At 37.7% G+C, this 24,401-nt stretch overlaps 1 protein-coding gene across 1 annotated transcript in view; it reads left to right on the forward strand.

Annotated features, from left to right (window-relative positions):
• The first annotated feature begins 435 nt into the window (after positions 1-435).
• LOC139141901 (monocarboxylate transporter 13-like) overlaps positions 436-24,401 on the forward strand; it is a 36,987-nt gene continuing 13,021 nt past the window's right edge. Inside the window, exons 1-2 of the mRNA XM_070711659.1 lie at positions 436-627; positions 20,919-21,086. Of these exons, the coding sequence (XP_070567760.1) occupies positions 20,939-21,086 (148 nt within the window). The 5' untranslated portion in view covers positions 436-627; positions 20,919-20,938. The remainder of the gene's footprint in view (positions 628-20,918; positions 21,087-24,401) is intronic.

Raw genomic sequence — 24,401 nt, forward strand, 5'->3', positions numbered from 1 at the left:
GGCGTCTATTGCCAACAACTAATAATCATAATTTCCTGAGCTCATGACCGAATTCATTCTTTTATCTACATTATCCAAATACAACTTTACTTTGATGGTAAGCCTTCTACAATTCTTATCAAGTCTCTGTGATCCATTCCAGCCCTTATGTATGATTATGACCCGTACTCGTATCGTATGGACCAAGTCACCGGACGATTACAACTGACATTTGTGCTCTGTATGCAACTCAATGTATTTTGAACATTCATGTACGTCAAAGATATCTTTGCGTTGATCATGGCGTATTTTAATATAAGGTGGTATCCAACCGGGCATTTCTTATGTCCGAACGCGATACAGGTCAGGTTCTGACCCAGTTACGTCATCACCTGTGAAGACTGGTGTAGTGCCAAAATCAGTGACCTGATTTCATGTGTTCGCAGCATGGTAATCGCGTGATGTGGACAGATTTACTTATGCAACACTAGAAGTCGAACAAGGTCAACACAGCACTTGTGCGTGGTAAGATAACGAGTGTTTGACTGGTCAAAGGTCGTAGTCTCTTGTCAGCAGTGAGGAAAGACCATTGCTATCAGACACATTACATTCGGACATCGCAAAGTCACGGTCACGCACGGAAACAAGGTAGGTCAGGGTAACGATAACATCTGGATCTGAGAGGCTATAGTGAATGACAAGTATTTATGAGCCAGCCATATTGAACGCGAAGGGCCTGTCTCAAATAATTAATAGATAAGTGATTATGGTAAAACTTAGCTGTGGAAACGCAGCTATCTGTTGGCGGGGTAGCGGGGATCGCTATGCGGGTCAAAGGTCAACCCGCCACGGATAGCTGCGGGCCAACTGCCATCGAAAGTGGGTCTATTACGACGACACAACATGTATCGGAACTTTGAACAGCAAAATAAACCAAAGTGAGCGTAATTCAATAAAATGACCTATACCTGCCTGAACTCTGATTATTGCTCATTACCTAACACCTTTTGTGAACAAAATCTCTGGCTCGTTTACGTAATTCAGCCGATTTTCCAAGGAGTACTCAAGATTTTCACTCCAGCAGCGAACTTTGACTTCTATTGATATGCTAATAGGATCTGACCGACCGTCACGCTATTCACATGATTCACGTTCAAACGAGCGACATCCTTATTAGCATATCAATAGAAGTCAAAGTTCGCTGCTGGAGTGAAAACCTCGAGTACTCCTAGGAAAATCGGCCGAATTACGTAAACGAACCAGAAATTTTGTTGTCTCGAATCGTCACTGGCATCAGACTTTCGCCGATTTGTTTCATTGAGTCTTTTCAACCAGTGAAAAACAACGCGACGGTTGAACGCTGATATGGTATCCGACTTGGCGCTGATATGGTGCCGGGCGATAAATTCCAGACAAATTATCTGGTGCACAGCACTAGAGGTATATCCAGATATCTCGAATTTCGAGACTTAAACTCGAGTTATTGCTTCAACTTCAAAGGTTGAGGGAAAGTATTGCCAAACGATGTTTTACATCGATCAAACTTTTTCTAAATAAACAATCAAGAAATAAAGTTACACATCACATCGTAATCTTTACAAAAGATCGTTTCTGAATCAGTTACTTGGTTTCACACCGTCACGCGTGAAATAAAACTTGAATTCGTACAACTTTAAACATCACATGGTAAGCTGGAGAAAAGCGGCCTATTTGTGGTTTTACATTTGAAACACTCTCGACAGCTCAGTCGTAAAGTTAAGTGTGAAAACAATCTCGGAAATCTAGCCGCAATTTGTTTTATATATTTGCACTGTCGATCTTGCCGTTTGATCCATGGCATGTCAGAGAGACGGCTGGTATCAGTCACCGTGTGGTATCAGTTATACCACCGTTGACATATTCATATAGACCCTGGGCAACGTACTCGCTCCCTCCAGATCATGTTACACCCCATGGCATAGATTCCAATCAGAACACCTGCACTTAAAGTTTAGGTTTTACTTACGAAAACATTTCTTGAAAATCTATGGAATAAACTTTTATATTAAACAGTTATTTCAACATTTGGTGATACATTTTAACATGATATGTAATAAAAATTTCATAAAACATAAATTTAGAAGGTCGTATTTTGTTTGATAAGAAGGCATGTTGCAGGTTTCGATCTGTTCACCCCCATATCAGTGTGAACAGTTCCACTGTAGGATCTGACCGACCGTCACGCTATTCACGTTCGAACGAGTGTGAAGACCTCAAAGTGGTCCCTGACTTCAAAGTGGTCCCCATCCTAAATGTCCGGTAAGATAGGGGGTTAAACTCAAGTCTGACGACATCTACCGCATGATGGACGCTTTTGTTGTCACACGGACGTTTCCGATGTAATATCAGCTGCTATTTAGTATTAATACCTAGAGTTGGGAAAAATGTACAAAATAAGGGCTGAGCACAGAATTAACAATGGGGAGGGCTAGTGTCTATATCAATCATGACTTATCTATAAATGACTCATTTGAAGTCATATCGATATTTGGAAGTCATTCTAATCGCTGCTCGTAAATACATAAACGGATATGAAATACAATTTGCAGCATTGCTGTGGCGTATCAATCGCACTTGCGGGTCAAAAATTCATCGCCACAAGCCAGCCCATAGACATTTTTGGTAGTTTACTTCGACCGGTACTATAACACTGGTCAGTTCACGACCCATTGTCTACTTCTGCTAGCTACCTCAATAATATAAACATGTATTTTCAACCGTTTCCCGTGAGCCGACGTCCACGAATTCTGCAACGTTTGCCCTCTCGCGTAATTGAATACTTTGGGTCTGTCAAAAGTTCAGAACCGAGCAGAAACAGTCGACGGCTCGTAAAAAAAGCTGAAATTATAGATGTTTCCACATTCAACATAATTAACGGAAGTAGGAGATGAGTCATAGATAGTCAGAGATAAAGTAGGTAAATGTTCATTTATTCAAAGACTAAGCTATTTCATTATTTTGCGAGGTAAATAAAAAAACCGATTGGTGTCGCAGTAAACTACAGAAAAGGTCTATGGACAGATTAACAGCGGTTCTGAAGCGATATCCCATGACACGAATGCAATCTATAGGCCTCAGCATTATGCTACGAATGCACAGATGTAAAATACACCAGAATAGGGCTCGAGGCCAATATTTTAGGGGGATATTTTTCTTATTTTTTTTACAAAGATATCCAATACCTACCATAGAAAGTGACGCGATTGAAGTAATACATTACCTAAAAGAAGTTGAATACAGCAGGCGGAGCGTAAAATTATACGAATTTTCACGGGTCACCTTTGAAGTCAAGAGGACGCTTTTGAAGTCAAACTGATTTCTTTATTCTTTACTAAAAGTTTGAAAAAACAGGAAGTGTACTCTTGTCTTATTTATACCTGATACTTAACAGGTCGCATATTCAATTCTAAAATCAAAACATTCTTTCTTTAACATAAACGATATTGAATACAGCACAGAGAGCGTAAAATCATCACAAGTCTTTGGGGACCACCTTGAGGTCAAAGGGACACTTTTGGAGTCAAACTGATTTTCTTTATTCAATACCAAAAGTTGGACAAAATCAAAGAAGTGTACTATAGTTTTATTAATACTTGATACTTCACAGGTCGCATGTTACATTTTTCAAGTACACATTCTTTCTTTAACATAAACGATGTTGAATACAGCAGAGAGACCGTACAAACATCCCAAGTTTTCGGGGACCACTTTGAAGTCAAAAGGACACTTTTGGAGTCAAACTGATTTTCTTTAAGCAATACTAAAAGTTGACAAAAATCCAAGGAAGTGTACTATAGTCCTATTAATAACTGATACTCATAGGTCGCATGTTACATTTTTCAAGTTAGAACATTGCTTCAATTACGCAAAAGAAGTTGAATAAAGCAGACAGAGTGTACAATCATTCGATTTTCCCGGGGACCACTTTGAAGTCAAAAGGACACTTTTGGAGTCAAACTGATTTTCTTTATTCAATACTAAAAGTTGACAAATATCCAAGGAAGTGTGCTATAGTCCTACTAATACCTGATACCTCACAGGTCGCATGTTCCATTTTTCAAGTTAGAACATTGCTTCAATTACGCAAAAGAAGTTTAATACAGCAGACAGAGTGTACAGTCATTCGATTTTCCCGGGGACCACTTTGAAGTCACAAGGACACTTTTGGAGCTCAACTGGTTTTCCTTATGCAATATTAAAAGTTGGACAAAAAAGGAAAGTGTACTATAGTTTTATTAATACCTGATACCTCACAGGTCGCATGTTACATTTTTCAAGTCAACACATTCTGTCTTTAACTTAAACGATGTGGAATACAGCAGAGAGACCGTACAAACATCCCAAGTTTTCGGGGACCACTTTGAAGTCAAAAGGACACTTTTGGAGTCAAACTGATTTTCTTTAAGCAATACTAAAAGTTGACAAAAATCCAAGGAAGTGTACTATAGTCCTATTAATAACTGATACTTCATAGGTCGCATGTTACATTTTTCAAGTTAGAACATTGCTTCAATTACGCAAAAGAAGTTGAATAAAGCAGACAGAGTGTACAATCATTCGATTTTCCCGGGGACCACTTTGAAGTCAAAAGGACACTTTTGGAGTCAAACTGATTTTCTTTATTCAATACTAAAAGTTGACAAATATCCAAGGAAGTGTGCTATAGTCCTACTAATACCTGATACCTCACAGGTCGCATGTTCCATTTTTCAAGTTAGAACATTGCTTCAATTACGCAAAAGAAGTTTAATACAGCAGACAGAGTGTACAATCATTCGATTTTCCCGGGGACCACTTTGAAGTCAAAAGGACACTTTTGGAGCTCAACTGGTTTTCCTTATGCAATATTAAAAGTTGGACAAGAAAGGAAAGTGTACTATAGTTTTATTAACACCTGATACCTCACAGGTCGCATGTTACATTTTTCAAGTCAACACATTCTGTCTTTAACTTAAACGATGTGGAATACAGCAGAGAGACAGTAAAATCATCCCAAGTTTTCGGGGACCACTTTGAAGTCAAAAGGACACTTTTGGAGCCAAATTGATTACCTTTATTCAATACTAAAAGTTGACAAATATCCAAGGAAGTGTGCTATAGTCCTACTAATACTTGATACCTCATAGGTCGCATGTTCCATTTTTCAAGTTAGAACATTGCTTCAATTACGCAAAAGAAGTTGAATACAGCAGACAGAGTGTACAATCATTCGATTTTCCCGGGGACCACTTTGAAGTCAAAAGGACACTTTTGGAGTCAAACTGATTTTCCTTATTCAATACTAAAAGTTGACAAATATCCAAGGAAGTGTGCTATAGTCCTACTAATACCTGATACCTCACAGGTCGTATGTTACATTTTTCAAGTCAACACATTCTGTCTTTAACTTACACGATGTGGAATACAGCAGAGAGACCGTAAAATCATCCCAAGTTTTCGGGGACCACTTTGAAGTCAAAAGGACACTTTTGGAGCCAAACTGATTTTCCTTATGCAATATTAAAAGTTGGACAAAAAAAGGAAGTGTACTATAGTTTTATTAATACCTGATACTTCACAGGTCGCATGTTATATTTTTCAAGTCAACACATTCTGTCTTTAACTTAAACGATGTGGAATACAGCAGAGAGACCGTAAAATCATCCCAAGTTTTCGGGGACCACTTTGAAGTCAAAAGGACACTTTTGGAGTCAAACTGATTTTCTTTATTCAATACTAAAAGTTGACAAATATCCAAGGAAGTGTGCTATAGGCCTACTAATACCTGATACCTCACAGGTCGCATGTACCATTTTTCAAGTTAGAACATTGCTTCAATTACGCAAAAGAAGTTGAATAAAGCAGACAGAGTGTACAATCATTCGAATTTCCCGGGGACCACTTTGAAGTCAAAAGGACACTTTTGGAGCCAAACTGATTTTCCTTATGCAATATTAAAATTTGGACAAAAAAGGAAAGTGTACTATAGTTTTATTAACACCTGATACCTCACAGGTCGCATGTTACATTCTTCAAGTCAACACATTCTGTCTTTAACTTAAACGATGTGGAATACAGCAGAGAGACCGTAAAATCATCCCAAGTTTTCGGGGACCACTTTGAAGTCAAAAGGACACTTTTGGAGTCAAACTGATTTTCCTTATTCAATACTTAAAGTTGACAAATATCCAAGGAAGTGTGCTATAGTCCTACTAATACCTGATACCTCACAGGTCGCATGTACCATTTTTCAAGTTAGAACATTGCTTCAATTACGCAAAAGAAATTGAATAAAGCAGACAGAGTGTACAATCATTCGAATTTCCCGGGGACCACTTTGAAGTCAAAAGGACACTTTTGGAGTCAAACTGATTTTCCTTATTCAATACTAAAAGTTGACAAATATCCAAGGAAGTGTGCTATAGTCCTACTAATACCTGATACCTCACAGGTCGCATGTTACATTTTTCAAGTCAACACATTCTGTCTTTAACTTAAACGATGTGGAATACAGCAGAGAGACCGTAAAATCATCCCAAGTTTTCGGGGACCACTTTGAAGTCAAAAGGACACTTTTGGAGCCAAACTGATTTTCCTTATGCAATATTAAAAGTTGGACAAAAAAAGGAAGTGTACTATAGTTTTATTAATACCTGATACTTCACAGGTCGCATGTTACATTTTTCAAGTCAACACATTCTGTCTTTAACGTAAACGATGTGGAATACAGCAGAGAGACCGTAAAATCATCCCAAGTTTTCGGGGACCACTTTGAAGTCAAAAGGACACTTTTGGAGTCAAACTGATTTTCCTTATGCAATATTAAAAGTTGGACAAAAAAGGAAAGTGTACTATAGTTTTATTAATACCTGATACCTCACAGGTCGCATGTTACATTTTTCAAGTCAACACATTCTGTCTTTAACTTAAACGATGTTGAATACAGCAGAGAGACCGTAAAATCATCCCAAGTTTTCGGGGACCACTTTGAAGTCAAAAGGACACTTTTGGAGCCAAATTGATTTTTGTATATTCAATACTAAAAGTTGACAAAAATCCAAGGAAGTGTACTATAGGCCTATTATACCTGATACTTCACAGCTGGCATGTTACATTTTTCAAGTCAACAATTCTTTTTAATTTTCCTTAAAAGAAGCTGAACATAGCAGATGGAGCATGTAATCAAGTGGTATTTCGGTGGACACCTTTACAATACAATACCAAATGTGTGATAAATCAGTAGAAATGTAGAATAATCCTACAAGTAACTCTGTCTTATAAACTCAATCTCTTACACACATATAAATGGACGTTGAGCATTATTTAGCCAAAAAATCTTTATTTAATGTACATAAATTTTAACAGTAGAGTAAAGCACAAGAGCAGTATTTCTCTATAAAGTAAAATAACTACTTTCAATAACCGGAAAATGAGATAAAGGGCATCAATTTCACAAAAATAAAAGCACATTAGCTAAAGGCCAGTACAGTCCTGTTGTGCTATGTAGAGAATAGCTTTTTGTGACACATATGTTTATGAAGATAGATACCTTTGATAGCACATTTCAAAAAATGTCAAAAAAGCTGCATTACCATACAAAATTGAAAATATTATTATAATTTGAACATCACAGTAAGATTATCCCTGAGAACAAATCAGCCAGTGGTATGAGATGAGTAGTGTTTAGAGAAAGAGATTTTTCGATCAACAATGGAAAACATAGCATCAATGACACTTGGCTCTCATTTGATTGGATTTGATTGAGAGGCAGGCCACAGTGTGTATACTTAACTATGTTTACCCTTGGCAACATGCATACAAAGTTTCATAGCCATTGGAAGAGAGATTTCAGAGAAAATGATTTTTGACCAAATATGGGAAAAGTTGCGCAAAAATGCCTATATGAAAATATTCACTCAACCGAGGTTGCCTCTAGATACATTAAAAACAAATTTCAAACCAATCAAAACATTTACTTCAAAGAAAATTATTTTTTTTCCAAAATATTGCCCCCAAATGCAAAAAAACCCAAAAACACACAGATGAAAATTTCACCACAATTTAAGAAATCATATAGAAAACAACTCTAGAGTCAAGAGTATTAGGTTTCAAAGCAATCCAACGAGAAATTTGAGAGAAAAACATTTTTTGACCAAAAATTGGAAAAATTGCCCCAAAAATACAAAATTGCAGATTTCATCATATATTCAAGATATCATATTTAGTTCATCTGTAGGAACCTGTATACCAATACCAAATATCAAAGCTGTCAGATGGGCGGTTTTGATGAAATAAAGTTTTGACCAAAAATGACAAAAAATGACAGATTTGCATATTTCATTACAATTTGAACAAATCTAAGTTGGGTTATCCCAAGGGACCTGTATACAAAATAACAAAGCTGTCTGACCAGCGATTATGAAGATTTTTTTTACCAAAAACGCCTTTTTTGGCGCTAATTTGCATATTTTCAACAATATCAAAAAACACCGTCAAGGACAGTGTGCTCACATTCGGTTTGAATTGGTAAATTCAAGAAATATTTAAACCAGAAAAACAAGAATGACAAAAGCAAATAAGGTCTGCAATTAGGTACTGGAGGTCGTCTTTGGGAACATGCATATCATCTTCTATAGCAACGGGACAAGCAGATCCTACATACAGAAAGCAACATCAACAAAAAAATTAGCCAGAGAAGCTTGACAAAAAGAAAAGGTGGGAGAGTGGGGAAAAAATAAAGGGTGGGAAAAATGTACAAGGGATCTGGTAAAAAGTAATGCTACCTCATCAATCTTCTAGCCCCTACCCCCTCCTGAATATCAAATGTTCCACCCCTTACATAAAACCAGCTGAAAGAAAATGTATTTAAAACCTTGGGGTTGTTTAATTAATTCTATGAGTGCTATAATTCAAATGTAAAAAACACGTAAATCAGTTACAGATAGTGAAATGCCTTCCCCTGTGGGGGGGGGGGGGGGAATTACAACATCTGGAATTATCCTGGATCCTAATTTCTCATCAGTTCTTATGTGTCTTAACATGCAAAAGTTGCAAAAATTGGTTTGCAATGAAAATATTTACTTCAACTTTGTTTTCTGGATCAAATTTACTACAAATTGATATTAAATATGACAAAATTATGTTCACAGCCTTCGAAACTCTCTCACAACATATCCTGGGTTGGTGTAGGTCATTTAAGGTCACAAACTGAGAAAATTACCTAAAATATAAAAATTTGGGGGTTTCCCAACACTTTGAGCAGAAAATTTATCAAATAACATCCCTCGGGACTTTTGTACCAAATTACAAAGCTATCAGACAAGTAATTTTGAGAACAAGTTGTCTGTCCAAAAAGAAAATATTTTTCAAGATTTTTTGACCAAAAATGACAAAAATTGCCCCAAAACAGTAATATTTCCAATTTTGTCGTAACTTCAACGATTAGAAGGGTAACACTCTTGTAAACATCCAATCCAAATTTGAGAGCAATTGGGCTAGCGGTTTCTGAAAAGAAGAAATTTTACTTAAAATGAGAAAAATAACCAAAAAATTCAGCAAAAATACAAAATTTGAGATATCTTCACAATATTCATAAAACTGATTTTCATCAACCTGAGGAACCTGTATACCAAATATCAAAGCTATCAGATTTGTTGTTTTTGAATAAAAAAATTTTTGACCAAAAATTCGGAAAATTGCCCTAAAATTACAAATATGAAAATTTCAATTCAATTTGTATAAACTTGACTGAGGTCATCCTGAGGAACATGTATACCAACTTTCAAAATAATCAGATGAGTGGTTTCAGAAAAAATACCGCAATTATACGGTGTCGCTCAAATTTGATCAGAATTGGTATATACCAGTATGGGTTACCAATGATCAACAATAAATGTTGTTTCTATCTGTTCAGTGGAGGAAAATTCTACGTGATGTTATGGCAATGATTTCTGCACAGTACAACCAGAAAAACAACAAGAACTATTTAAACCAGAAAAACAAGAATGACAAAAGTAATTAAGGTCTAACTTTTGGTACTGGAGGTCAACTTTAGCAACATGCATAGCAGAAACAAGCCCCTCTTAGTTTAGTATAAACGGTCTTCCCCCATCTACTGTCTATGGTTGCAGCTGGTCTGTTAATATGTAACAGTTCATAAACAATGACAGGAAATGAGTCAAGATCAGTGGAGTTTGCCTGTTTCTCACTGGCATGCCTCCTGCACATTTGCTGGATTTCACTTTTTCTTACCTCATTTGCACATTTTTGACACTGATGTGTTCATTTGAACAAATTCACATCTCAACCCCTGCATCTACCTGTACACCAAATACTGAGATGGTAGCTTTGGCGGTATGGGAGCCTTTGTGTGTGACGGACATACATCTGCACATACCCACAAATATACAGACATACAGACATGCAAATCAGATGCAAATGAACTGATTCAGCTTATACGATAACCTCACATTGGTACACCAAATGTGAGCTAAAAAACATTTTTTTACTAAAAACTGAAAAAAGTACCCCAAAATGGAAACATGCAAATTTCATCCCAAATTTGAAAGACCTAATTTAGAATACCTAAAGGAACCTGCACACCAAGTTTCAACCCAATCTAACCAACGGTTACAGAGTTTTAGCAATTTGCAGTGTTTTTCTTTTTTCCCCTCATTTGCATATTTTTGACACTGACAAGTTCATTTGAACAAATTCACATCTCCATCCCTAGGTGCACCTGTACACTAAATACTAAGACAGTAGGTGCTGTGGTTTAGGTGTTTTTGATGTGGACGGACATACATACATACATACATACGTACATACATACATACATACATACATACAGACATGCAAATCGGATGCAAATGAACTGATTCAGCTAATATGATAACCTCACATTGGTATACCAAATGTGAGCTAAAAATTAAAATAAATATATTCTCAAATCATATTTTTCATCTACGCAACAAATAGCAAATCAGTAAGTACTGCGGTTATCAAGATATTTGAGTGACTGAACGCCTCACAAACGGACGGACATACATCCTGACAACGGATGCCGGACAGATACCCATCCCAATAGCTTCAAAAGACTATCGTATAGTAGTAGCTAAAAATGAAAATTTCACCACAATACTAACGAAAATCACCATAAACATCCCGCATACAGAGTTTCAAACAAAATCTAGACTGCCGTTACAGAGTTTAAGCGTTTGCTGGATTTTCTCTGTTTTCTACCACATTTCTTTTTTTTACCTCATCATCATATTTTGAAGACTGACACTTTCATTTGAACAAATTCACATCTCCACCCCCAGGTGCACCAGTACACCAAATACTACAATGGTAGTGCTGCGGTTTTTGAGTTTGCGATGTGCACGAAGATAGCATGCACACATACTATCATACATAAATGTAGACACCGCTGACGTACCATAAAAACTCTTTTTGGTATAATATACATACATGTATACATGTATACATGTATGTATGAGCTAAAATTGTCCTGAAAATAGAAAATTGTGGATTTATCAAAATTTGAATATTTCACAATTTGATCATCCCTATGAACCTGTATAACAAATATCAGTGCTGTCAGACAAGGGGTTTTGGTGTAAAAATTCTATTTGTTTCAGCCAAACCTTAAAGCCCCATACAGCAGCAAATGTGTTGTAAACCAATCTCAAACTATCCTCAGTTTTCTAAGGGTTTTCTTCAAGTAAGACACATTAAAGACCAAAAAAGTGTACAACACTGTCGATAGCCTAAGAAGTAGCATTTAAATTCAAACTTTTAACATGATTTTAGATTTTCCGAGAATTTCAAAAAACAAGTCATTGACAATGACATAGTCCCCACTTGTAATAGGAGTATTAGTTTTGATGGGGCAGGGAAATGTGGTCATTAAGAAGTATCACTGGAGTGTATATGTTCAGATCTATGGGCACATAGGTCTATGTCATTGTTCCCAATTTGAAACAAGAGGCATGTCTAAGTTATGGTTCTAAATCGGGAAAAAAGATCAGACCTCTAGCTGTATTGGCCAGCCAAGAAATACATATGTGCATAATAAATGAGGTACAAGATGTGACATCTTAAGGTCTATTATCCTATCAAAATTGAAGCGTAAAGAACTTGTGGTTACTGAGTTGTGCATATATATGTATAATCAAGGTCAAAGGTCATCAAGGTCACGTGACATTTTGTCAAAAAAAAATTGTATTGCTAAGTTATCCCTATATACCAAAAATCAGACCTCTAGCTCTATTGGCTCGCTCAAAATTAGATATGCACATGATTAATGAGGTACAATATGTGGCGTCATAAGGTGTCCACTCATACCAAATATGAAGGGTGTAGCACTTGTGGTTACTGAGTTATGGACAAATATGTATATTTGAGGTCAAAGGTCACCAAGGTCACGTGACATTTTGTCAAAAAAATTGTATTGCTAAGTTATCCCTATATACCAAAAATCAGACCTCTAGCTCTATTGGCTCGCTCAAAATTAAATATGCACATAATTAATGAGGTACAATATGTGGAGTCATAAGGCGTCCTATCATACCATATATGAAAGGTTTAGCACTTGTGGTTACTGAGTTATGGACAAATATGTATATGTGACGTCAAAGGTCACCAAGGTCACGTGACATTTTGTCAAAGTGTCTGAGATATCTGCGTGAACGGATGGGTGAACGGATGGACTCACGGACGGATATGTCCCAATCTATAAGCCCCCTGGACTTTATCTGTGGGGACTAAAAACTGTGTCACTGCATCCTTTTTGCAATATGAATACGATGAGAAACTAAATTTTATTTTTCTTGGCCTTATACATGGGAGTCTATGGAGAGCTGCCTTATACATGGGAGTCTATGGAGGTGAAACTAAAAATTCTCTAACACAGCCAAATTTGATCACATTGTGAAACAAATTGACGTGCATCTGTATGAGGTAGGGTACTATCCTTGTACCAAGTTTGAACAAAATCGCTCCAGGGGTCTCTGAGATATCTGCGTGAATGGACGGACGGACACACGCACGCACGGACAAACGGACGGACGCACGGACATGACCAAACTATAAGTCCCCGGACAGTGTCCTTGGGGACTAATAATCATATGACAGGAAAATAAGATTACAACAAATAGTTGGCATTGGTGTGTTGTGCATTAAGTAAATGGCATCATGCTTGTTTCTGGTATATTATCATGGTGTGTATGTGCGGGGAAATACTGGTTTTTTTTTTACTTTTCGTTGGTCGCCAATTTTTGAGTACGTCACCAGTTTATTATTCAGCCTGTTAAAACGTGTAGGCATGGTCCAAATCAGCAAGCAGTGATAACTCTGATCTTTCCACATCATTTCCAAGAACTCTGTTTCTGGAGAGATTAAAATTGAAAAATTTATTACCAGTAAGCAAATCAATCCAGTCATCAAGATAAAATGTATGCAAATAAAGAAAGAAACACAAATATAATCTCTTTTTGGTATTTATATACACACCAAATATGAGCTAAAAACCGACTCAAAGCAGGTCTGTTCATTATAAGCACATATGTAAAATTATGACTACGGTAAGTATTGAAATGGAGACATAACAAAATACATAAATGAGTACACTATAGGTGTAACCGTAAAGACTCAAATTGTGTGCTGAACACACATGAGGCTTTTATCTATGGCTTCTGCGCTAGCTGGTGACTGGTGCTATACGTTGTGAGTTCAAATCCGACTGAAACCACAATATATTACAAAAGTGTATGAACACAAATTCCATGAGCACAATCATATTGTATTCAGTTTAGATTGTCAGCTTGAATTTACAGCTAGACATCAGTTAAGACTGATGACACAGTCCTTGACGTAAAAGAACTTTGTCATTCAAAGTCACTGAAATGTACGTTGTACCAATGATGTGAAATGACCTAAGTTACAATGAAATCAATGTCAAGGCATGTAGAGTACAAACTCAACACATGGAAACTAGACAATATGGCTGCCTCCAAGTGCTAAATTTGCTTTCCTGTGCGTGCATGATACAGCCTTGGGGCTTAGTGGGCCAGGGTCGGGTGTTGGAGTATATTTCTATTCTTTCAAGTATCATCATAAATTCCTGACAAACTGTGTTTAAAACCCTTTCCCCAAAATACCACGGACAGGTAAAAAAAATCTAAGTTGGCAAAGAGCAGTCAGGGGGGGGGGTGTCACTTCCATTACTTGCCAATATGTATATGCGCCGCCCAATGGGGTGGGTATTTCAGCAACTTGGTCCAAAATGGGGGGGGGGGGGGTCAATTCCACTGTAAACCATGGTCTAAAATGGGGTTGAAGTTTGAGTGCCACACAAGAACAAATTTCAACAGTCTGTTCCCATCTCGCTAGCAGGGTTCTGAGCTGCACTCAATAAGCATGGATATCTTTTCTGTGGCAGGGGAACCATTACAGAGACCCCCTGGCTTAAAGTAAATATGGACTTTGTTTTAAAACATTGTCACTGATTTGTCAGAACTCTACATATGGCAGATTTTTGCCAAATAGAAAATACCCAAACAAAGTGGCTCTACTGCTCCTAGTATTATTCAGGTCGACCATGGCCATATGAAGTAGTATTGCTTTACAGACAAACAGCGAGGTTTGTTGTGAATTGTAATTTAAAAAAAACACCACTCAGACTGTAACTGCAGATAACTGATAATTTGCAGAAGCTGGACCAAAATTTGGTATTTTCTTTCACAAAATTTGTTAGTATTTCCTCATGATTTTTCGGAATCATGGCTTGGCCAGCAACAAAATAGCTCTAAACGCAGTATAAGCTTACAGTGGTAGGCTTTGCCGGGGCAAATACTTGCTTTTTCCGTTTTAAAAATGTTGACGCTATGACTGTTGACCTGGGTCAAAGGTCATAAAGGTCTAAAATGGGGTCCTAAAACAACGAGATTTTAGGTCTAAAATGGGCCCTGGGTTTTATACCTGCGGCCGCACACCTCTACCACTTCTCTGAACAAGTACTCCCCCCTCCCCCCGAGAGAGGTACAGCAGTTCTAGCTCTGCATTATATAACGCCGAAAACACACAGCATCGTACGCAGGGCCATCATTCATTGTGCGATGTTTCTGTGTAAGTTCACAGTGTAATTTGATTTTGGACGAAGACAATCAGCACTCGCACACAGGCGTTCTGTTTACTGGATAGTTTGTATAAGTGTAGTTTATGCTACGTTCCGATGTTCTGTTCCGTAAAAGTCTACGGAACAAAACGTCGGAACCATGGTCGGAACGTAGCATAAAACAAACTACCCAGTATTAATAGCTCTGCATGTCCATGGCAGGGCTGTGTGTTAGCGGCGCGGCGTTATAAGACCTCCCAACACATGTGGTGGGAGGCCGTATAACGCCGTAAACACACAGCCCTGCCATGCAGAGCTACCCAGTAACAGAACGCCTGTATGTATGGAAGACCGGTCACGACATGCGACATGCGACCTGCGACTTCAAAACTGCGACCTGCGTCCCGCGAGTTTGAAACATGCGACCTGCGACTTCGGCATTTAGACCTAGGTGTAACCTGCGACTTCACAACAGCGACCTGCGTGTTTGTCAAACTGCGACCTGCGACTTCACAACTGCGACATGCGACAACAACACGTAACGTTTCATGGTGTTTTCCTCAGTATTAGATTGGAGGCGTCTTGCGTGAACTTTAATCCTTTGAGCGCCAAAGTCTATTTTTGTCCCCTTTATATAATAAACCCCTGTCAATTTTTCTCCAATTTTTGCAAAAAAATTGGGAAAAACCTGTAGCCAATGAAATGTGATGTCGATTTGGTCCAAAATTATCAAAAAATTACAGAAAAATCATACAATTGGTAAAATTTTGCACTAAAATTTTGGTGGGAGAAAATTACAGCGCTCAAAGGGTAAAACGTGGAAAGGAGATTTAACGTTCAACATCGATCAATTAATAAGCCATTGCTTTCGCTTTGGTAAATCGTTCACCAAGTCTGGCAAAACTCAATTCATGTACACACCAGTTCACTCATTTTCATCTGGAGAGATAATTTTATGACGGAAATGTTGACAGTCCGTGTTAATGCATGGAAAATAATGCTACGTGATAGGCATTTATATGTTTATATTATAATTTCAAATTATTTTAGATATTCTTCGTCTGCCTTACCTCGCTTCTTTCCTTATGTTATCGACAAACTTTTTGATTTTTAGAAATCTCTGGTATTTATCCTCATTTCACTGTGGTATAACCATCTAGCTGTCTGTTTAATTCATCAGTTGTCCCCCCTGTATCATAACTGCGTCAGTGTCATTGCAAACATTCGAATTTTCAGTTATTGTCGTTCATTTTCTAACATTTCCAGTTTTGTTCCAATTCTCTAGTGATTGATCATCGGATGTTGCCATCTTTTCGTCTAATTTCATTTTTACTTTTCGTCAAAAAATCGAATTGATCCAACTTTTGTTCAGTGGAAAAATAAAAATATTCTTACTGGTTAACTCGGACTACATTTGTCTACACAAATAACATATGCAAAGTAAAGCAGTTAAAATAATACTGATATTGACAGAAGTGCAAACATATTTGCTAACCATGAATAGCCAGAGACCGACTCAAGTTCTTTATAGATAACGCGAGTTAAAACTGTAAAACAGGACATAATTAAACCCTCCTACAATCCTATTTTCAGTCTTTAAGCCTAATATAACTATAATATGTACATATTATTTTTGTGTGTATATAATATTTTAGATCATGTAGGCAGAAAAGTTCCAGAAACTATTAAACACTGATGTAGACGTTTAAAACTCTATTGCTATTGCATTATTTCAGATCGGTTTGCCTTTCGTAAGAAGGAAAATAAATTTGTGCTCTTCGTTTGTGGAATTCTCTACCGTCACAGCTTCATGCACTTCTATCGCTGGTGAATTCTTTCGCTGGCCGATTTTTGCGTAGGCCAGCGGTGCGAAAATAATGCTCTGGTCGCGAGAATGCGGTAAACCGGCTGTTTTAATATAGTGCAATGGTGTCCCTCGTGTTTTTCAGGCTCGTGTTCAGAGCAATGGTGCGAACAAATCAAGACTGATATCGCAGTTTGACAAACACGCAGGACGCAGGTCGCTGTTGTGAAGTCGCAGGTTAGGCCTACACCTTGGTCTAAATGCCGAAGTCGCAGGTCGTATGTTCAAACTCGCAGGACGCAGGTCGCAGTTTTGAAGTCGCAGGTCGCATGTCGCATGTCGTGACCGGTCTTCCATATGTATGCGAGTATGAAATATAACGTCGAGCAACAAGATTGAAATTAATGACTGTTTTTGAGCTGGTACTCACTCAGTAAACTGCTAGGCCATATGGACATCCGCATATCCATACAGTGATCGGTGGGTCGCTGGTCTCGACCGTGCCGTGTGCAGCGCAATCTCCCATGATGCTAATATGAGACACCCTAACCAGGTGAAAAAATTGGACGCGCAGTTTGGGCTGGTTCGCAGTGTAAAATGCATCGGAATTTGAAAAAGTAATAAAAGTGAGCGCATATATCAAAAAGGACCAAAATAACAGATTAGTATTGGCAATGTTACAAAGTTTAACAACTTTATGCAAATATAGGAATGGAAAAATCCCTGGACTACGTAAAATTTCAGTTCAATTACAACTACGGGGACCACTTTGAAGTCAGGGACCACTTAGAGGTCTTCACAAACGAGCGACATCCTTATTAGCATATCAATAGAAGTCAAAGTTCGCTGCTGGAGTGAAAATCTTGAGTACTCCTCGGAAAATCGGCTGAATTACGTAAACGAGCCAGACATTTTGTTCACAAAAGGTGTCAGGTAATGAGCAATAATCAGAGTTCAGGCAGGTATAGGTCATTTTATTGAATTACGCTCACTTTGGTTTATTTTGCTGTTCAAAGTTCCGATACATGTTGTGTCGCCGTAATAGACCCACTTTCGATGGCAGTTGGCCCGCAGCTATCCGTGGCGGGGTTGACCTTTGACCCGCATAGCGATCCCCGCTACCCCGCCAACAGATAGCTGCGTTTCCACAGCTAGCTAAAACTTTACTTGTTGGTCTCGGTTATAGCGATCATCAGCAGTACGTGACCTCGCTTCGTCTGTACTGTTTACGATCTCCAAAACTATTTGCAACCTACGGGTACAAATCTTAGCACCGTAATTCAACTTAAGTAATCGTTAATGTTTGATTAAAGCCAAGAAAATAAATTGAGCCAAAAGGTCGTTACACGTGATCAGGTGCCGCCAACTAAGCTGTTCGTGCAAAAAGGTGTTCGTGCGAAGTTTTTTAGCGGGCGGGCAAGTTTCAAAACTAATCAGCGGGCGGGGAGCAAATATCGATATTAACTGTGGGCGGGGAAAATGTCATCACTTTCAGCGGGCGGGGAGAAACATTTTGACAGTGGGCACCAGAAAATACGTAGAGGGAGGGGAAAGCGGCGTGGGTGATATTATAACTTGAGGAGAAATAAAGCACCTAACTCAGAGGGGAGCAATGTTCCAAGGTATACTGCTAACTGCTCGCACGGTTTGCGTTGATCTGGGTTGCCTAGTTGGCATCTAGTTGGCAATGGGGAATTTTAGTAGTGGGGAGAGGGCAGCGGGGGCCTTGAATTGTTGTGGGGAGTGGGAGCGGGCAGACTATAAATACCGGAGGGCAGTGGGCATAAAAATTCAGCGGGAGGGCTCATTTTCCGTGTATGCCAGTGGGAGGGCAGTTACGAACAGCTCTACTTTCCCTGACGTGATATTCTACTCCATCTGCTGGTGGAGACAGACGCAATTACGCTTAACAAATCCGCCACCTCGGGGGGAGGGGGGGGGGGTCGTATATGTGTATTACTCGTAACTTTAAAGTTTTTGAACTTTTGGTTAACGGTGTTATCGGATTTACGTGCCAGATTACATATTTTGATGAAATGTGCCAGCAACTCAAATCAATTCAAATAAATCAAAACCAAAAAGATAGTAAAAAGCAAAACTGTTAGGATTATAAAATTTAAATAGCAAAGAGACATACGAAATGTAAAAGTAAAAGCAACAAGCTTCTGAGAGAAATATTTTGAAATGCTTCCATGGATGATGCTTCGCGACAAATCGATATTTGGCTGCCGAACTTTGTCGAAGACATTCAAATCAAATGATTAAAAATTCTGTCACCCCTTCATTCATTTCTTCATGTTTGCATGCATGGATATCATGTTAAATCTTCTTTGGGAGAAATGCATTGTTATACTATATCATAATGTCATCTATCTATAAGTTTAATTTGGGTACCAAGCCACAGCTTTCACATTTTGTGAACAACTTTGTAGTGGTGCCATCCTAATTTAGTTTCAATTAGTATAATAAATATATGTTAATTATTTTTTAGAGTGAGCCTTTCTTTCCAGTCAGTTAAATATGTGATCACAATACAAAGTAAATGCTTGACCGTAAATAATCTTAATTACACGCGTACGCCTTATATCCCACCTTCTGGCATTCTCCTTCTTTACGAGCCATGGTAATTAAAAAATACGAAAGGGAGGTACATCTCTTTTTCGATTTTCTGTTCAATTTAGTAACAGACAACTGCGTGATCCATTATTATGCCATGGATACCCTGATGCATGTTACTCGACCCGTTCAGACTTTGTTTTCGTACGTTTTAAATTGGCAGAAACCCTCATGACAGTAAAAGATAACAAAACCGTAAACAATACCATATCATATCAGCTATATATGCGACAGAAAGTCTCATAAGCCTTTAAATATAAGTGTCCCTTGTCTGCAGAACGCTTTGTATGTGGCCATGATTTCAACCACGCAAGCATTACAGGTTGATATTTTGGTATGGTTGTTTAAATGTTCGCCAGGAAAAATGCTAAACACCTGTACAGCGATTGCTTGTTAAGCCCTATGTTGATAATATTAGTGCAATCGTTTACCGTTTTGGATGCTATCTTGGATTAGCTAGATTTGGTCACTGTTTCTGATTCTGCGGGAGATAAAAGATATATTCATGTCTTCATACGAGACGCCTTATACGTTTTATAACAAAACAAATTATAGGTAAACCAGATTAAATGCAAGGCAACGACTCGAAAGTATAATAAGGGGAATCCTTGGCATATTTTGTTCTAGCACGGTTATTTGGCACAGGGTTTTTCCCAACTAATTGTGGTTCTAGATCTACTCAAGCGGTATTTTTCTGCAGAAAATAGAAAACATACTCCCTGATCGAAAACTTACAAAGGCATTGAACGATATTTTGCCGCACACAGAGCGTGTTGTTAGAAAGGCTGTAAAACACGATTGTGTTTCTTTTTCATTCATACATCCCGCTCTTAATAGGTTCTTATCTACAAAAATGCTATATTTTCAACGTTAAAATTATAGGCTAACCGTAAAGGTCTATGAACTGCGGTTAAGCTTGGTAGGGTTTGCTATGTTTGTGTGGAACATATTCCGAAAGTGGCCTCTGCCACCGAATACTAATGTCTTCTTGTGCTTGGCTGTATGAGTTACTTAGCTCACAAAAAGTTATATAAACGTTATGTAAGAATGTGTTTGACAACAAGAAAGCGACTTTATACGATATTCTAAAGCGCCACCATATTTGCAAGATACCATAGAAAAAGCGACTTTATACGATATTCTAAATCGCCACCATATTTGCAAGATACCATAGAAAAAGATAAACAGGCTTTTTTTTCTGGTCCTTCTCTCATTTCAAGTTGATATTTTTTCACCGACAATTCTGTCACGGCGTCATGTGCAAAATGCTATTCCATGATTGGAAGAGACCAATATATTAAAATATACTCTTTCTTCACCGAAAGAGAAACTACTATGTGAAGTCTCTTTACCCTACAATCATACAAGATTTTATTTTAATTATAGATACAACAAAGATTGACACAATGGCAGAAGTACCTGACGGCAGCTGGAAATGGGCTATTGTTATCGCAACTTTTATGATTACATTTTTGTCAGCTGGTAGTGGGTATTCGGTCGGAGTGATCTACGTTGCACTCTTGGACGCGTTTGAGAAATCAAAGGCGACAACAGGTGATGTCTGTTAAGACCTCAAAGTGGTCCCCGACTTCAAAGTGGTCTCCATCCTAAATGTCCGGTAAGATAGGGGGTCAAACTCAAGTCTGACGACACCGACCGCATCACGGAGGGACCGTGACCGCATAATGGACGCATTTGTTGTCACATGGACGTTTCTGATGACATATCAGCTGCTATTTAGTAATTTAATACCTAAAGTTGGGAAAAAATAAACAAAATAAGGGCGGAGCATAGAATTAATAATGGGGAGGGCTAGTGTCTATATCAATCATGACTTATAATCTATAAAATGACTCATTTGAAGTCATATCGACATTTGGAAGTCATTCTAATCGCTGCTCTTAAATACATAAACTGATATGAAATACAATTTGCAGCAATGCTGTGGCGTAAAAATCGCACTTGCGGGTCAAAACTTCATCGCCACAAGCCAGCCCATAGACATTTTTGGTAGTTTACTTCGACCGATACTATAACACTGGTCGGTTCACGACCCATTGTCTACTTCTGCTAGCTACCTCGATAATATAAACATGTATTTTCAACCATTTTCCCGTGAGCCGACGTCCACGAACTCTGCAACGTTTCCCCTCTCGCGTAAAACGTATTGAATTCTTTTGATCTGTCAAAAGTTCAGAACCGAGCAGAAACAGTCGACGGCTCTAAAAACGGCTGAAATTAGATGTTGCCACATTCGACATAATTAACGGAAGTAGGAGATGAGTCATAGGTAGTCAGAGATAAAGTAGGTACATATTAATTTATTCAAAGATTAGGCTATTTCATATTTTGCGAAGTAAATTAAAAAACTGACTGGTGTCGTAGTAAACTACGTAAAAGGTCCATGGACAGATTAACAGCGGTTCTAAAGCGATATCCCTTGACACGAATGCGATCTATACGCCTCAGCATTGTGCTACGAATGCACAGATATGAAATACATATGAACAGGACTCGAGACAAAATTTTTAAGAGTGGGTATTTTTCTTTATATTTTTAAAAATAATATCCATTATGTACCATAGAAAGTCACGCGATTGAAGTAATACATTACCTAAAAAGTTGAATACAGCAGACGGAGCGTAAAATTGTCAAATTTCAAGAGGACACCTTTGAAGTCAAGAGGACAATTTTGAAGTCATACTGATTGTCTTTATTCAATACTAAAAGTTGGACAAAAAAGGAAGTGTACTCTTGTCTTATTAATACCTGATACTTCGAAGGTCGCATGTTACATTTTCAAGTCAACACATTCTTTCAATAACATAAACGAAGATGAATACAGCAGAGAAAGCGTAAAATCATCCCAAGTCTTCGGGGACCACTTTGAAGTCAAAAGGGCACTTTTTGAGTCAAAGTCATTGTGAAGATCCAATACTAAAAGTTGACAAAATTCAAAGGGAAGTGTACAAAAGCCCTATTAATACCTGATACTTCACAGGTCGCATGTTACATTTTTCAAGTCATCACATTCTTTGAATACCATAAACGATTATGAATACAGCAGAGAAAGCGTAAAATCATCCTAAGTCTTCGGGACCACTTTGAAGTCAAAAGGACACTTTTGGAGTCAAACTGATTTTCTTTATTCAATACTAAATGTTTGACAAAAAAGGTAAGTGTACTATACTCCTATTAATACCCGATAGTTCACAGGTCTTATGTTACATTTTTAAGTCAACGCATTCTTTTAATAACATAAACGATGTTGAATACAGGAATAGAGAGCGTAAAATCATCCAAAGTTTTCGGGGACCACTTTGAAGTCAAAAGGACACTTTTGGAGTCAAACTGATTTGCTTTATTCAATTTTAAAAGTTGACAAAAATCAAAAGAGGTGTACTATAGACCTATTAATACCTGATTCTTCACGGGTGGCAAGTTACATTTTTCAAGTCATCACATTCTTTCAATAACATAAACGATTATGAATACAGCAGAGAAAGCGTAAAATCATCCTAAGTCTTCGGGACCACTTTGAAGTCAAAAGGACACTTTTAGAGACAAAAATCAAAAGAGGTGTACTATAGACCTATTAATACCTGATTCTTCACGGGTCGCAAGTTACATTTTTCAAGTCAACACATTCTTTCAATAACAAAAACGATGATGAAAACAGCGCAGAGAGCCTAATATCATCCCAAGTCTTCGGGGACCACTTTTGGAGTCAAACTGATTTTCTTTATTCAATACTAAAAGTAGACAAAAATCGAAGGAAGTGTACTATAGTCCTATTCATACCTGATACTTCACAGGTCGCATGTTACATTTTTTAAGTCAACACATACTTTCAATAACATAAACGATGATTAATACAGCAGAGAGAGCGTAAAATTATCCCGAGATTTGGGGACCACTTTGAAGTCAAAAGGACGCTTTTGGAGTCAAACTGATTTTCTTTATTCAATACTAAATGTTTGACAAAAAAGGTAAGTGTACTATACTCCTATTAATACCCGATAGTTCACAGGTCTTATGTTACATTTTTAAGTCAACGCATTCTTTTAATAACATAAACGATGTTGAATACAGGAACAGAGAGCGTAAAATCTTCCAAGTTTTCGGGGACCACTTTGAAGTCAAAAGGACACTTTTTGAGTCAAACTGATTTGCTTTATTCAATTTTAAAAGTTGACAAAAATCAAAAGAGGTGTACTATAGACCTATTAATACCTGATTCTTCACGGGTCGCAAAATAATGTCAACCCATTCTTTCAATAACAAAAACGATGATGAAACACGGCAGAGAGCCTAATATCATCCAAGTCTTCGGGGACCACTTTGGGCGTCAAACTGTTTTTCTTTATTTAATACTAAAGTAGACAAAAATCGAAGGAAGTGTACTATAGTCCTATTAATACCTGATACTTCACAGGTTGCATGTTACATTTTTCAAGTCAACACATTCTTTCAATAACATAAACGATGATTAATACAGCAGAGAGAGCGTAAAATTATCCCGAGATTTGGGGACCACTTTGAAGTCAAAAGGACACTTTTAGAGTCAAACTGATTTTCTTTATTCAATATTAAAAGTAGACAAAAATCGAAGGAAGTGTACTATAGTCCTATTCATACCTGATACTTCACAGGTCGCATGTTACATTTTTCAAGTCAAACCATTCTTTCTATAACATAAACTATGTTGAATTCAGCAGAGACAGTGTACAATCATTCGAATTTCTCGGGGACCATTTTGAAGTCAAAAGGACACTTTTGGAGTCAAACTGATTCTCCTTATTCAATACTTAAAAGTTGACAAAAATCGAAGGAAGTGTACTATAGTCCTATTAATACCTGATACTTCAC

The sequence above is a fragment of the Ptychodera flava genome, chromosome 10 (assembly GCF_041260155.1).
Source record: "Ptychodera flava strain L36383 chromosome 10, AS_Pfla_20210202, whole genome shotgun sequence".
NCBI classification, from domain to species: domain Eukaryota; kingdom Metazoa; phylum Hemichordata; class Enteropneusta; family Ptychoderidae; genus Ptychodera; species Ptychodera flava.